At 66.7% G+C, this 13,462-nt stretch overlaps 1 protein-coding gene across 1 annotated transcript; it reads right to left on the bottom strand.

Moving 5' to 3' along the window:
* Positions 1 to 336: 336 nt before the first annotated feature.
* LOC132076039 (sphingomyelin phosphodiesterase 5-like) lies at positions 337 to 9,840 on the bottom strand. Its single transcript, XM_059476962.1, has 9 exons — positions 9,741 to 9,840; positions 8,648 to 9,419; positions 7,936 to 8,320; positions 7,766 to 7,838; positions 5,574 to 5,714; positions 4,705 to 4,794; positions 4,324 to 4,387; positions 3,325 to 3,469; positions 337 to 630 (listed from the first exon to the last, which is right to left on the bottom strand). Exons 1-9 carry the CDS (start codon positions 9,838 to 9,840, stop codon positions 535 to 537), a joined length of 1,866 nt encoding a protein of 621 aa, XP_059332945.1. The 3' UTR covers positions 337 to 534.
* Positions 9,841 to 13,462: the final 3,622 nt, after the last annotated feature.

The following is a 13,462-nucleotide window of genomic DNA, read 5'->3' as shown; positions in this document are numbered from 1 at the left end:
CGTGTGTCCATCCCCGTGCCCATCCCAGTGTCCATCCCAGTGTCCATCCCAGTGTCCAGCCCTGTGTCCAGCCAGGTGTCCATCCCCATGTCCAGCCCTGTGTCCATCCCAGTGTCCAGCCCTGTGTCCATCCCGGTGTCCATCCCCGTGACCATCCCCGTGTCCAGCCCTGTGTCCAGCCCCGTGTCCATCCCAATGTCCATCCCTGTGCCTATCCCAGTGTCCAGCCCTGTGTCCAGCCCTGTGTCCATCCCAGTGCCCATCCCAGTGTCCATCCCAGTGTCCATCCCAGTGTCCATCCCGGTGTCCATCCCCGTGACCATCCCCGTGTCCAGCCCTGTGTCCAGCCCCGTGTCCATCCCAATGTCCATCCCTGTGCCTATCCCAGTGTCCAGCCAGGTGTCCAGCCCCGTGTCCAGCCAGGTGTCCAGCCCCATGTCCAGCCTGGTGTCCAGAGTGTGGCCACACTCTCAGCTCTGAGCTGTGTCCATCCCGGTGTCCCTCCTGGTGTCCGGCGCCGTGTCCGCGCCGGGGTCAGAGGTCAGCGGGCCCCAGGCGCAGCCGCAGGGCCACGGGCAGGTGGTCAGACATTGTGGCCAGCTCGGTGATGACCGAGTAGCCGGTGACCTCCTGTGGGGACAGCGGGGTCAGGGCGGGGTCACGGGGACACCAGGGGTCACTGGGGTCATGAGGGTCACACGGGGTTCCCAGTGGTCACTCACAGCGGTCAGTGTGGGGTCACAGGGGTCACTGGGGTGTTTACTGTGGGGGTCACCGGGAGGTCCCAGTGGTCACTGAGGACACTGGGGGTCACTCACGGTGGCCAGCATGGGGTCACAGGGGTCACTGGGGTCACTGGGGGTTCATTGGGGGCGTCCTTGGGGTCCCAGTGGTCACTCACAGTGGCCGGCACGGAGTCACTGGGGTCAATGAGGTCACTGTGGGGGTCCCAGGGGTGTCCTGGGGGGGGTCACTGAGGGGTCACTGTGGTCACTAGATGGCTCTCAGGGGGGTTCATTGAGGGGTCACTGGGGTCCCCAGCGGTCACTCGTGGCTGTGGTGGGTGGGTCCCAGGGGCGTCCCTGGGGTTCCCAGTGGTCACTCACGGTGGCCAGCTCCTGGTCACAAGGGTCACTGGGGGGTCACTGGGGGGCGGTCTCAGCGGTCACTCACAGTGGTCAGCACGGGGTCACGGGGGTGTCCCAGGGGGGTCAATGGGGGTTCAGTGAGGGGTCATTGGGGTCCCAGTGGTCACTCACAGTGGCCAGCATGGGGTCCCAGGGGTCATTGGGGTCCCAGTGGTCACTCATGGTGGCCAGCATGGGGTCCCAGGGGTCACTGAGGTCCCAGTGGTCACTCATGGTGGCCAGCATGGGGTCCCAGGGGTCACTGAGGTCCCAGTGGTCACTCATGGTGGCCAGTGCAGTGTCACTGGAGGGTCCCGGGCGGGTCACTGAGGGGTCCCTGGGGCTCCTAGTGGTCACTCATGGTGGCCAGCATGGGGTCCCAGGGGTCATTGGGGTCCCAGTGGTCACTCATGGTGGCCAGCATGGGGTCCCAGGGGTCACTGAGGTCCCAGTGGTCACTCATGGTGGCCAGCATGGGGTTCCAGGGGTCACTGAGGTCCCAGTGGTCACTCATGGTGGCCAGTGTGGGTTCCAGGGGTCACTGAGGTCCCAGTGGTCACTCACGGTGGCCAGCATGGGGTCCCAGGGGTCACTGAGGTCCCAGTGGTCACTCACGGTGGCCAGTGCAGTGTCACTGGAGGGTCCCGGGCGGGTCACTGAGGGGTCCCTGGGGTTCCTAGTGGTCACTCATGGTGGCCAGCATGGGGTCCCGGGGGTCACTGGGGTCCCAGTGGTCACTCACGGTGGCCAGCATGGGGTCCCAGGGGTCATTGGGGTCCCAGTGGTCACTCATGGTGGCCAGCATGGGGTCCCGGGGGTCACTGGGGTCCTAGTGGTCACTCATGGTGGCCAGCATGGGGTCCCGGGGGTCACTGGGGTCCTAGTGGTCACTCACGGTGGCCAGCATGGGGTCCCAGGGGTCACTGAGGTCCCAGTGGTCACTCACGGTGGCCAGCATGGGGTCCCAGGGGTCACTGGGGTCCTAGTGGTCACTCATGGTGGCCAGTGTGGGTCCCAGGGGTCACTGAGGTCCCAGTGGTCACTCATGGTGGCCAGTGCAGTGTCACTGGAGGGTCCCGGGCGGGTCACTGAGGGGTCCCTGGGGCTCCTAGTGGTCACTCATGGTGGCCAGTGTGGGTTCCAGGGGTCACTTACAGCGGCCAGAGGGGGGTCCCAGGGGTGTCCCAGGGAGGTCAATGGGGGTTCAACGAGGGGTCACTGGGGTCGCAGTGGACCGCTCATGGTGGTCAGTGTGGAATCCCAGTGGTCACTGGGGGGCCACTGGGGGGGTCCCGGGGAGGTCACTGAGGGACCACTGGGGAGTCTCAGTGGTCACTCACAGTGGTCAGTGTGGAATGCCAGTGGTCACTAGGGAGTCACTGAGGGGTCACTGAGGGGTCACTGGAGGGGTCACAGGAGGGGTCCCAGGGGGGTCACTGGGGGTTCACTGAGGGATCACTGGGGAGTCTCAGTGGTCACTCACAGTGACCAACACGGAGTCCCAGAGGTCACTGAGGGGTCGCTGGGAGTTTCCCAGTGGTCACTCACAGTGGTCAGTGTGGAATCCCAGTGGTCACTGGGGGGGTCACTGAGGGGGTCACTGAGGGGGTCACGGAGGGGGTCCCTGAGGGGTCCCAGCGGTCACTCACAGTGGTCAGCGTGGAATCCCAGTGGTCACTGAGGGGTCACTGGAGGGGTCGCTGGGGAGTCTCAGTGGTCACTCACAGTGACCCACACGGAGTCCCAGAGGTCACTGAGGGGTCGCTGGGAGTTTCCCAGCGGTCACTCCCCGTGGTCAGTGTGGAATGCCAGTGGTCACTGGGGGGGTCACTGAGGGGTCACTGAGGGGGTCATGGAGGGGGTCCCTGAGGGGTCCCAGCGGTCACTCCCCGTGGTCAGTGTGGAATGCCAGTGGTCACTGGGGAGTCACTGAGGGGTCACTGAGGGGTCACTGGAGGGGTCCCAGGGGGGTCCCAGGGGGGTCACTGGGGGTTCACTGAGGGATCACTGGGGAGTCTCAGTGGTCACTCACAGTGACCAACACGGAGTCCCAGAGGTCACTGAGGGGTCGCTGGGAGTTTCCCAGCGGTCACTCACAGTGGTCAGTGTGGAATGCCAGTGGTCACTGGGGAGTCACTGGAGGGGTCACTGAGGGGGTCACGGAGGGGGTCCCTGAGGGGTCCCAGCGGTCACTCACAGTGGTCAGCGTGGGCCCCCTCCTCAGCAGCGCTCTGTCCACTCTCCGGCCCTGCCACGGCCGCGCGGCCATCGGGTCCAGGGTCCCGCAGGACAGGATGGGACCGGCCAGGAACCGCTCGCGTCCCCACGGCTCGGACAGTGTCCTGAGGGACGGGGGACATGGGGACATGGGGACATGGGGACATGGGGACAGTGTCCTGAGGGACAGGGGGACATGGGGACATGGGGACATGGGGACAGTGTCCTGAGGGACATGGGGACAGTGTCCTGAGGGACAGGGGGACAGGGGGACATGGGGACATGGGGACATGGGGACAGTGTCCTGAGGGACATGGGGACATGGGGACAGTGTCCTGAGGGACAGGGGGACATGGGGACATGGGGACAGTGTCCTGAGGGACAGGGGGACATGGGGACATGGGGACATGGGGACAGTGTCCTGAGGGACAGAGGGACATGGGGACAGTGTCCTGAGGGACAGGAGGACATGGGGACATGGGGACAGTGTCCTGAGGGACAGGGGGACATGGGGACATGGGGACAGTGTCCTGAGGGACAGGGGGACATGGGGACATGGGGACATGGGGACAGTGTCCTGAGGGACAGAGGGACATGGGGACAGAGTGGGACACAGTGACAGGGACATGGGGACATGGGGACATGGGGACACGGGGACAGGATGGGACCGGCCAGGAACCGCTCGCGTCCCCACGGCTCGGACAGTGTCCTGAGGGACAGAGGGACACAGTGGGACATGGGGACAGACATGGGGACTTGGGGACACAGGACAGAGTGACAGGGACATGGGAACACGGGGACATGGGGACAGAGTGACATGCGGCCATGGGGACACAGAGGGACGTGGGGACACAGGGACACGGGGACACGGGGACATGGTGGCAGAGGGGCCACGGTGACACAGGCATGGAGGACCCTCTCCTCCCCCCTCCCCAGTGTCCCCCCCCCCCCGCCGTGTCCCCAGTGTCCCCATTGTCACCTCTTCATCTCCTCAGGGGTGGACACGGGCTCCTCGTAGATCCTGAGGTAGTTGAGCAGCGTCCCTGGGGACAGCAGGGGACAGCAGGGGACAGGGACATGAGCGGGACCCCGGACATGGGGAGGGGACAGGGAGGGGACAGCAGGGGACAGCAGGGGACAGGGACATGAGCGGGACCCCGGACATGGGCAGGGGACAGGGAGGGGACAGGGACATGAATGGGACCCCAGGGGACAAGGAGGGGACAGGAGGGGACGGGGAGTGAGCAGGAGCCCAGGGGACAGGGAGGGGACAGTGCACTCCCCCAGACACAGGTGACACTGGGGTCCCCGAGCACAGGTGACACTGGGGTCCCCGGGGAGGTGGCATTGGTGTCCCCACCGATGGCCCAGGGCTGCTCCTGGCCCGAGTCGCGGCACGCGGGGTCCCAGAACTCCTTGAACAGGGCGTGCCGCCGGTTCTGGCTGTCACCTGCCGGGGACACGGCGCTGCTGTCACCCCCGTGTCCCCCCCGATGTCCCCCCTGTGCTTCCGTGTCCCCCCGATGTCCCCCTCTCCCCGTGTCCCCCACTGTCCCCCACCCATGACCCACCGTGTCCCTCCCGTCCACCTGTGTCCCCCAATGTCCCTCCGTGTGTCCCCCACCCATGAGCCACCTGTCCCCCATCCTGTCCCTCCGTGTCTCCCCCGTGTCCCCCACCCGGCTCCTCTGTCCCCTGCCTGTGTCCCCACAGTGTCCCCTCTGCATCCCCCCACGTCCCTCTGTCCCTTCGTGTCCCACACCTCTGTCCCCTGTGTCCCCCCGTGTCCCTCTGTCCCCCTCCCGTGTCCCCCTGAGTCCCCCCATGTCCCCCCGTGTCCCTCTGTCCCTGTCCTGTGTCCCTTTGTGTCCCACACCTTTGTCCCCTGTGTCCCCCCGTGTCCCTCTGTCCCCCTCCCGTGTCCCCCTGAGTCCCCCCATGTCCCCCCGTGTCCCTCTGTCCCTGTCCTGTGTCCCTTCGTGTCCCACACCTTTGTCCCCTGTGTCCCCCCGTGTCCCTCTGTCCCCCTCCCGTGTCCCTCTGTCCCTGTCCTGTGTCCCTTCGTGTCCCACACCTTTGTCCCCTGTGTCCCCCCGCGACCCTCTGTCCCCCTCCCGTGTCCCCCAATGTCCTTCTGTCTCCTGCCTGCGTCCCTTCGTGTCCCACACCTCTGCCCTCTGTGTCCCCCTGTGTCCCCCTCCCGTGTCCCCCCGTGTCCCCTGTCCCCACCTCGGGAGCAGTTGTCGAAGTTGAGGTCCCCGCAGAGGACATCGAAGGCCACCAGGTCCCCAGGCCGGTGCTGCTCATCCCGGAACTCCCGGAGCCACTGGAGCACCCAGGACAGCTGCTGGTCACGGATGGTGGCATCGGCTGGGACAGGGGGACATCATGGGGACATCATGGGGACAGGGACAGAGACAGGGACAGCTGCTGGTCACGGATGGTGGCATCGGCTGGGACAGGGGGACATCATGGGGACATCATGGGGACAGGGACAGAGACAGGGACAGCTGCTGGTCACGGATGGTGGCATCGGCTGGGACAGGGGGACATCATGGGGACATCATGGGGACAGGGACAGAGACAGGGACAGAGACAGGGACGCAGGGACAGACACAGGGACAGCTGCTGGTCACGGGTGGTGGCATCGGCTGGGACAGGGGGACATCATGGGGACATCATGGGGACATCATGGGGACATCATGGGGACATCATGGGGACAGGGACAGACACAGGGACAGACACAGGGACAGCTGCTGGTCATGGATGGTGGCATCGGCTGGGACAGGGGGACAGGGACAGACACAAGAACATGGACAGACACAGAGACAGCTTCTCGTCACGGATGGTGGCATCGGCTGGGACAGGGGAACAATGGGGACATCATGGGGACAGGGACAGACACAGGAACAGCTGCCGGTCACGGATGGTGGCATCGGCTGGGACAGGGGGACATCATGGGGACATCATGGGGACATCATGGGGACATGTACAGACACAGGGACAGCTGCTGGTCACGGATGGTGGCATCGGCTGGGACAGGGGGACATCATGGGGACATCATGGGGACATCATGGGGACAGGGACAGAGACAGGGACAGACACAGGGACGCAGGGACAGACACAGGGACAGCTGCTGGTCACGGATGGTGGCATCGGCTGGGACAGGGGGACATCATGGGGACATCATGGGGACAGGGACAGAGACAGGGACAGACACAGGGACGCAGGGACAGACACAGGGACAGCTGCTGGTCACGGGTGGTGGCATCGGCTGGGACAGGGGGACATCATGGGGACATCATGGGGACATCATGGGGACAGGGACAGACACAGGGACAGACACAGGGACAGCTGCTGGTCACGGATGGTGGCATCGGCTGGGACAGGGGGACAGGGACAGACACAAGAACATGGACAGACACAGAGACAGCTTCTCGTCACGGATGGTGGCATCGGCTGGGACAGGGGAACAATGGGGACATCATGGGGACAGGGACAGACACAGGAACAGCTGCCGGTCACGGATGGTGGCATTGGCTGGGGCAGGGACATGGGGACATCATGGGGACATTGGGACATGTACAGACACAGAGACAGCGACACGAGACACGGGGACATGGACAGAAACAGGAATGGGGACATGGGACATGGGGACACGGACATGGGGACATGTACAGACATAGGGATGGAGACATGAACGTGGGGATATGGGGACATGTAGAGACATGGAGATGGGGACAGGGAACATGGGGACGTTGACATGAGGACATGTACAGATACTGGGACAGAGACATGGGACATGGGGACATGTACAGACACAGGAATGGGGACACAGGACATGGGGACACGGGGACACGGGGACATGGGGACGCAGGGACATGGGCACATGGATATGGGACATGGACATGGGGACATGGACATGGTGATTTGTACATGGGGACATGTACAGACATGGAGATGGAGACATGGGACATGGATATTGGGTATGGACATGAGGACATGGACATGGGGACATGTGCAGACACTGGGACAGGGACATGGGGCATGGGGACATGGAGAGACACAGGCACAGTGACATGGGGACATGGACATGGGGACATGGACACATGGACCTGTACCGACACGTGGACATGAACATGGGGACATGGGGACACAGGGACAGGGGACACAGGAACATGGGGATCTGGAAACATGGACACATGGACACATACAGACACGTGGACACGGGGACACAGACAGACCCAGAGTCACAGACACGGGCTCGTGGACACACGCATGAGCAGATGGACACAAGCGGACACAGACACCTGGACACAGCTGGACAACACCACACAGCCCCAACACCCCCAGACACCCCAAGTGTCCCCCCCAGTGTCACCCCCCGGTGTCCCCCACGCCATCACCATGTCCCCACTCACCCGCGGGCGCCTGCAGGTGGGTGCAGCCCAGGTACCCCACGACGCGCCGGCCTCTCCCCATCCCCAACAGCACCTGGAGGGGACACCAACCACACGTCACACGTCACCTCAGCCCCACACATGTCACCCCCACACCCCTCAGGTGTCCCCCCCAGGTGTCGCCCCCTCACCTGAGCCACCAGCAGCCCCTTGTTGGCCAGCGCGTCCTCGCGGGCGGCGTTGGGGAAGGGCAGGAAGCGGGCGGCCAGCGGTGGGAAGCGGCTGCCCAGGAGGAGCCCGCTGCCCAGCGCCCGCAGCCGCCCGCAGCGCAGCCCGCCCGGGCCCACGCCCCACAGCACGTGCGGGAAGCGCCGCCCCAGCTGCCGGCGCAGCACGGCGGCCGCGGCGCCGTCGAACACCTCCTGCAGGCACACGAAGTCCACGTCCGGCGGGATGCGGGCGCTCAGCACCGGGGGCATGGGGTCAGCCAGCGGGATCGGCCGCTCCGGCCCCGGGCTGGACATTGGGCATGGAGCGGCTCCCAGGCTTGGGTTGGTCATCGGCGTTGGGTTGGTCATTGGAGTTGGGTTGGTCATCCATGTTGAGTCGGTCATTAGAGTTGAGTTGGTCATTGGAGTTGGGTTGGTCATCCATGTTGAGTTGGTCATTGGAGTTGAGTTATCCATAAATGTTGGGTTGGTCACCCATGTTGAGTCAGTCATTGGAGTTGGGTTGGTCACCCATGTTGAGTCAGTCATTGGAGTTTGGTTGGTCATCCATGTTGAGTCAGTCATTGGAGTTGGGTTGGTCACCCATGTTGAGTTGGTCATTGCAGTTGGGTTGGTCATCCATGTTGAGTCGGTCATTGCAGTTGGGTTGGTCACCCATGTTGAGTTGGCCATCGGTGTTGGGTTGCCCATCGACATTGGGTTGCCCATTGGCGTTGGGTTGCCCACCGCCATCTCCGACCATTCCATCGTGCCATCCACCGTCTCCGCCGGCCCGGCCGCCCTCCACGCGTCCCCCCTGGCGTCTCCACCCGGGTGCCCCCGCGCCGCGGTGCCCCCGTACCCGCGGCCCCTCCACGGCTCCAGCAGCCCGCGCCGGTGTCCGGCAGCTTCCGCGGGCGCCCCGGCCGCCAGGACCCGCCCGATGAGCGCCGCGCGGCGCCGCGTGTCGCCCAGGTTGCTGAAGCGCGCCAGCCCGCTGGGCAGCAGGCACACGTTGGCCGTCAGGAAGGTGAAGCCGCGCGCTCGCCGCGGGTCCCAGGGCTCGGCCGCGGCCGTGCCCGCCGTGCGCTGGTGGACGAACGGCCGGCGCTTGGCCTGCGCCGGGAGCCACAGCAGCAGCCCCAGCAGCGCCGGCGGCAGCGCCAGCGCCAGCGCCAGAGCCAGCGCCGGTGCCAGCAGCACCCGGGCGCCCACGGCCAGGCAGCGCCCGGCCCGGTGCCGCCGCCAGCGCGCCCGCTGCGCCGTGGTGGGCACCAGCAGCGCCAGCAGCCGGTCCAGCGCCCAGTACCCGGGGCTCAGCAGCGCTTCGGCCACCGCGGCCACCGCGGCCAGCGTCCGGCTGGGGAAGGGGGTGTCCGGCAGAGTGGACGGGGGTGGCCACGGCATTGGGGTGTCCTCGGTGTCCCCCTGGAGGGGTTCGGAGGCTTGGAGGCAGATGGCACAACCTGTGGGGAGAGATCTCGGTGAGGGGGGGGCGGGTCCCGGGCATGTCCCTGGCACCGGATGGAGCAGGACCCTCCGTGACCCGCGTGCCACCGTGGGAAAATGGCGCTGACCCCCCAATCCGGGAGTCCTGGTCAGTGTGGGACACCCCTGTGGCCGGAGCGAGACCCCTCCCCATCCCGGCCACCACCGTGGGAAAATGGGGCTGACCCCCCAATCCGGGAGCCCTGGTCAGTGTGGGACACCCCTGTGGCCGGAGTGCGACCCCTCCCCATCCCGGCTACCCCCGTGGGAATGTCCCCAACTCCCCGTGGGGAACTCACGCGGCCGCAGCGCGACCCCCCCGGCCCATCCCGGCCACCGTGGGAAACTCCTGCGGCCACCGTGGGAATGTCCGGCGGGAGCGTCCCCTGGCCGGGCCATCCCCCGCGTCCCCGGCGCCACCGTGGGAATGTCCCCAGCGGCCACCGTGGGAACGTCCGGCGGCAATGTCCCCTGCCCGGGACCCTCCCCATGTCCGGATGGGGGTGACGGACACGGGACCCCCCCCCCCCCCCCCTCGGTGTCCCCTCCCCGGGACCCCCGAGGCCTCCTCAGGTGGGCGGGGACGCTCCGGTCCCGGGTGGCCCCACCTGCGCCCTCAGCCCCGCCCCCCTCCGCAGCCCTCACCTCACCTGTGCCCGGTTTGGGGGGGCCTGGAGGCACCGGGACCCCGCTCAGGGTGAGGCGGGACAGGTGAGGCCCGAACCCTGAGCCCGGCCAGGTGAGGCCCGGCCCCTCCCCTTGTCCAGGTGAGTCCTGGCCCCTCCCCTTGGCCAGGTGAGTCCCGGTGGATGAGCCCGGCCAGGTGAGGCCCGGTGGATGAACCTGGCCAGGTGAGGCCCGGCCCCTCCTCTTGTCCAGGTGAGTCCCGGCCCCTCCCCTTGTCCAGGTGAGTCCTGTCTGGCTGGACTGGCCCAACAGGTTCCCAGCAGCTCCAAGCCCCCGGGGCCGGACACTGCATGTGGTCAGTGACACCTCACCTGGGCAGGTGACAGCTCACCTGGGCAGGTGAGACATCACCTGGGCCAATAAAAACTCACCTGGGCCAATGAAACCTCACCTGGGCCAGTGACACCTCACCTGGGGTGCTAACACCTCACCTGGGCCAGTGACACCTCACCTGGGGTGCTGACACCTCACCTGGGCCAATAAAACCTCACCTGGGCCAGTGACACCTCACCTGGGGTGCTAACACCTCACCTGGGCCAATGAAACCTCACCTGGGCCAGTGACACCTCACCTGGGGTGCTGACACCTCACCTGGGCCAACAAAACCTCACCTGGGCCAGTGACACCTCACCTGGGCAGGTGACTCCTGCCCCAATTCTTCCCTGACTCTGCAGCTGCCCAACCCCAGCATGGGATGGAGCCGGACACTGGGGGACACTGGGGACAATGGGGACACTGGGGACACTGGGGATGCTGGGGACACTGGGGACACTGGGGACACTGGGGACACTTGGGGACACTGGGGACACTGGGGGACGCTGGGAATGTTGGGGGCACTGGGGACACTGGGGACACTGGGGACACTTGGGGACACTGGGGACACTGGGGGACGCTGGGGACACTGGGGACAGTGGGATTGGGGACACTGGGGGCACTGGGGGACACTGGGGACACTGGGGACACTGGGGACAATGGGGACACTGGGGGCACTGGGGATATGGGGGACACTGGGAATATTGGGGACACTGGGGACACTTGGGGGCACTGGGACCCCCCTGAGGGTCCCCCCCACTCCTGGCTCGTCCCTTGTCCCCTGGGTGCCGTGGGCGGCAGCGCTGGCAGTGCCACAGGTGACACAGGCCAGGTGTGGCACCTCTGGCCTCGGGATAGACCCGACACCCACGGGGCCCAATCTGTGTCACCTGAGCCCGTGGGGACTGTCCCCGGTGTCCCCAGTGTCCAGGCAGAGGGGTCCCAGTGTCCCCAGTGTCCCCCAGTGTCCCCCAATGTCCCCAGTGCCCACCCAGAGCGGTCCCAGTGTCCCCACAAGGGGTCAGGCCCAGTGTCCCCCAGTGTCCCCAGTGTCCCCCAGTGTCCCCAGTGTCCCCCAGTGTCCACCCAGAGGGGTCCCAGCGTCCCCAGTGGTGGCTGAGTGACACGGTCAGTGTCCGCAGGGTACTGGCAGTGTCACCCCTATTGTCCCTGTGGTGTCAGAAGTGTCACCCCCATTGTCCCCACAGTGCTGTCCCCGTGTCACCGCCATTGTCCCCGCAATGCCGGCAGTGTCACCGCCATTGTCCCCACGGTCCTGTCCCAGTGACACCCCCATTGTCCCCACAAAGCTGGCCTGGTGACACTGGCACTGTCCCCAAGGTGCCAGCAGTGTCACCCTCGTCGTGCCTGCAGTGCCGGCAGTGTCACCCCCATTGTCCCCAAGGTGCCGGCAGTGTCACCCCCATTGTCCCCATCGTCCTGTCCCAGTGTCACCCCCATTGTCCCCGCAATGCCGGCAGTGTCACCCCCATTGTCCCCATGGTCCTGTCCCAGTGACACCCCCATTGTCCCCACAAAGCTGGCCTGGTGACACTGGCACTGTCCCCAAGGTGCCAGCAGTGTCACCCTCGTCGTGCCTGCAGTGCCGGCAGTGTCACCCCCATTGTCCCCAAGGTGCCGGCAGTGTCACCCCCATTGTCCCCATCGTCCTGTCCCAGTGTCACCCCCATTGTCCCCAAGGTGCCGGCAGTGTCACCCCCATTGTCCCCATGGTCCTGGCAGTGTCACCCCCATTGTCCCCGCAATGCCGGCAGTGTCACCAGCACTGTCCCCATCGTCCTGTCCCAGTGTCACCCTCACTGTCCCCGCGGGGCCCGGGTGTGGCCACCGAGCCCTCCCTGCCGTGTCCCTTGCTCTGCCCGGGGGGCACAGGTGACACCACAGGTGACACCACAGGTGACACCACAGGTGACACCACAGGTGGCACCGCGCCGCGGTGGCCCGAGGGCTGGGCAGGACCCGTGCCACCCGCGCCAGCTCCGAGCCCGTCCCGGTTCCCGGTTTCCGGTTCCCAGTTCCCATTTCCCCGTTCCCGGTTCCCGGTTCCCAATTCCCAATGCGCATTTCCCCGTTCCCATTTCCCCGTTCCCACTTCCCCGTTCCCGGTTCCCGGTTCCCGTCCCCATTTCCCGGTGCTCTCCAGTGCCACTTGTCGCCGCCACCTCCCGGCCACCCCCTCACCTCCGCACGCCGCCATCGGGGCCACCACCGGGAGCCACCACCGGGGCCACCACCGGGAGCCACCGCCGGGAGCCACCGCCGGGAGCCACCGCCGGGAGCCACCGCCGGGAGCCACCGCCGGGGCCACCACCGGAGCCACCACCGGGGCCACCACCGGGGCCACCACCGGGAGCCACCGCCGGGAGCCACCGCCGGGGCCACCTCTGGCCGCTGCCACCGCCGGCGGCCGCAGGTGACAAACAAAACATCCGCCGGCCGCGGGGTCACCGCGGCGCCGCCCGGTGTCGCGTTCCTGTCGCGCTGCGTGGCCGGACACGGGGCCACCCCCGGGACACGGACACGGGGCCACAGAGTCCCCCGGGACACCGGAGCCACCCCCGGGACACGGACACGGGGCCAGCCCCGGGACACGAACATGGGGCCACAGCGTCCCCCGGGACACCGGGGCCACCCCCGGACAGGGACACGGGGCCACCCCCGGGACACCGGGGCCACCACCGGACACGGTGCCAGCCCCGGACAGGAACACGGTGCCACAACGTCCCCCGGGCCACCAGTGCCACCCCCGGGACACGGACACGGTACCACCCCCGGACACGGTGCCAGCCCCGGACACGGTGCCAGCCCCGGACACGGTGCCACCCCGGACACGGTGCCAGCCCCGGACAGGGACACGGGGCCACCCCCGGGACACGGACACGGTGCCACCCCGGACACGGTGCCAGCCCGGGACACGGTGCCACCCCGGACACGGTGCCAGCCCCGGACACGGAGCCACCCCCGGGACATGGAGCCAGCCCCAGAGAGGGACACGGTGCCA

The sequence above is a fragment of the Ammospiza nelsoni genome, chromosome 1 (genome assembly GCF_027579445.1).
Source record: "Ammospiza nelsoni isolate bAmmNel1 chromosome 1, bAmmNel1.pri, whole genome shotgun sequence".
NCBI lineage: Eukaryota > Metazoa > Chordata > Aves > Passeriformes > Passerellidae > Ammospiza > Ammospiza nelsoni.
This window is presented reverse-complemented; position numbering and strand designations above follow the sequence as displayed.

What these genes read in the sequence shown, in the direction of transcription:
- LOC132076039 (XM_059476962.1), bottom strand. Translation starts at nt 9,840, where the DNA reads ATGGCCCGGCCAGGGGACGCTCCCGCCGGACATTCCCACGGTGGCCGC. An exon ending in GGGGGTCGCGCTGCGGCCGC is followed by an intron (nt 9,420 to 9,740) that starts GTGAGTTCCCCA and finishes CTCTCCCCACAG; the next exon opens with GTTGTGCCATCTGCCTCCAA. An exon ending in CTTCGACAACTGCTCCCGAG is followed by an intron (nt 4,795 to 5,573) that starts GTGGGGACAGGG and finishes TGTCCCCGGCAG; the next exon opens with GTGACAGCCAGAACCGGCGG.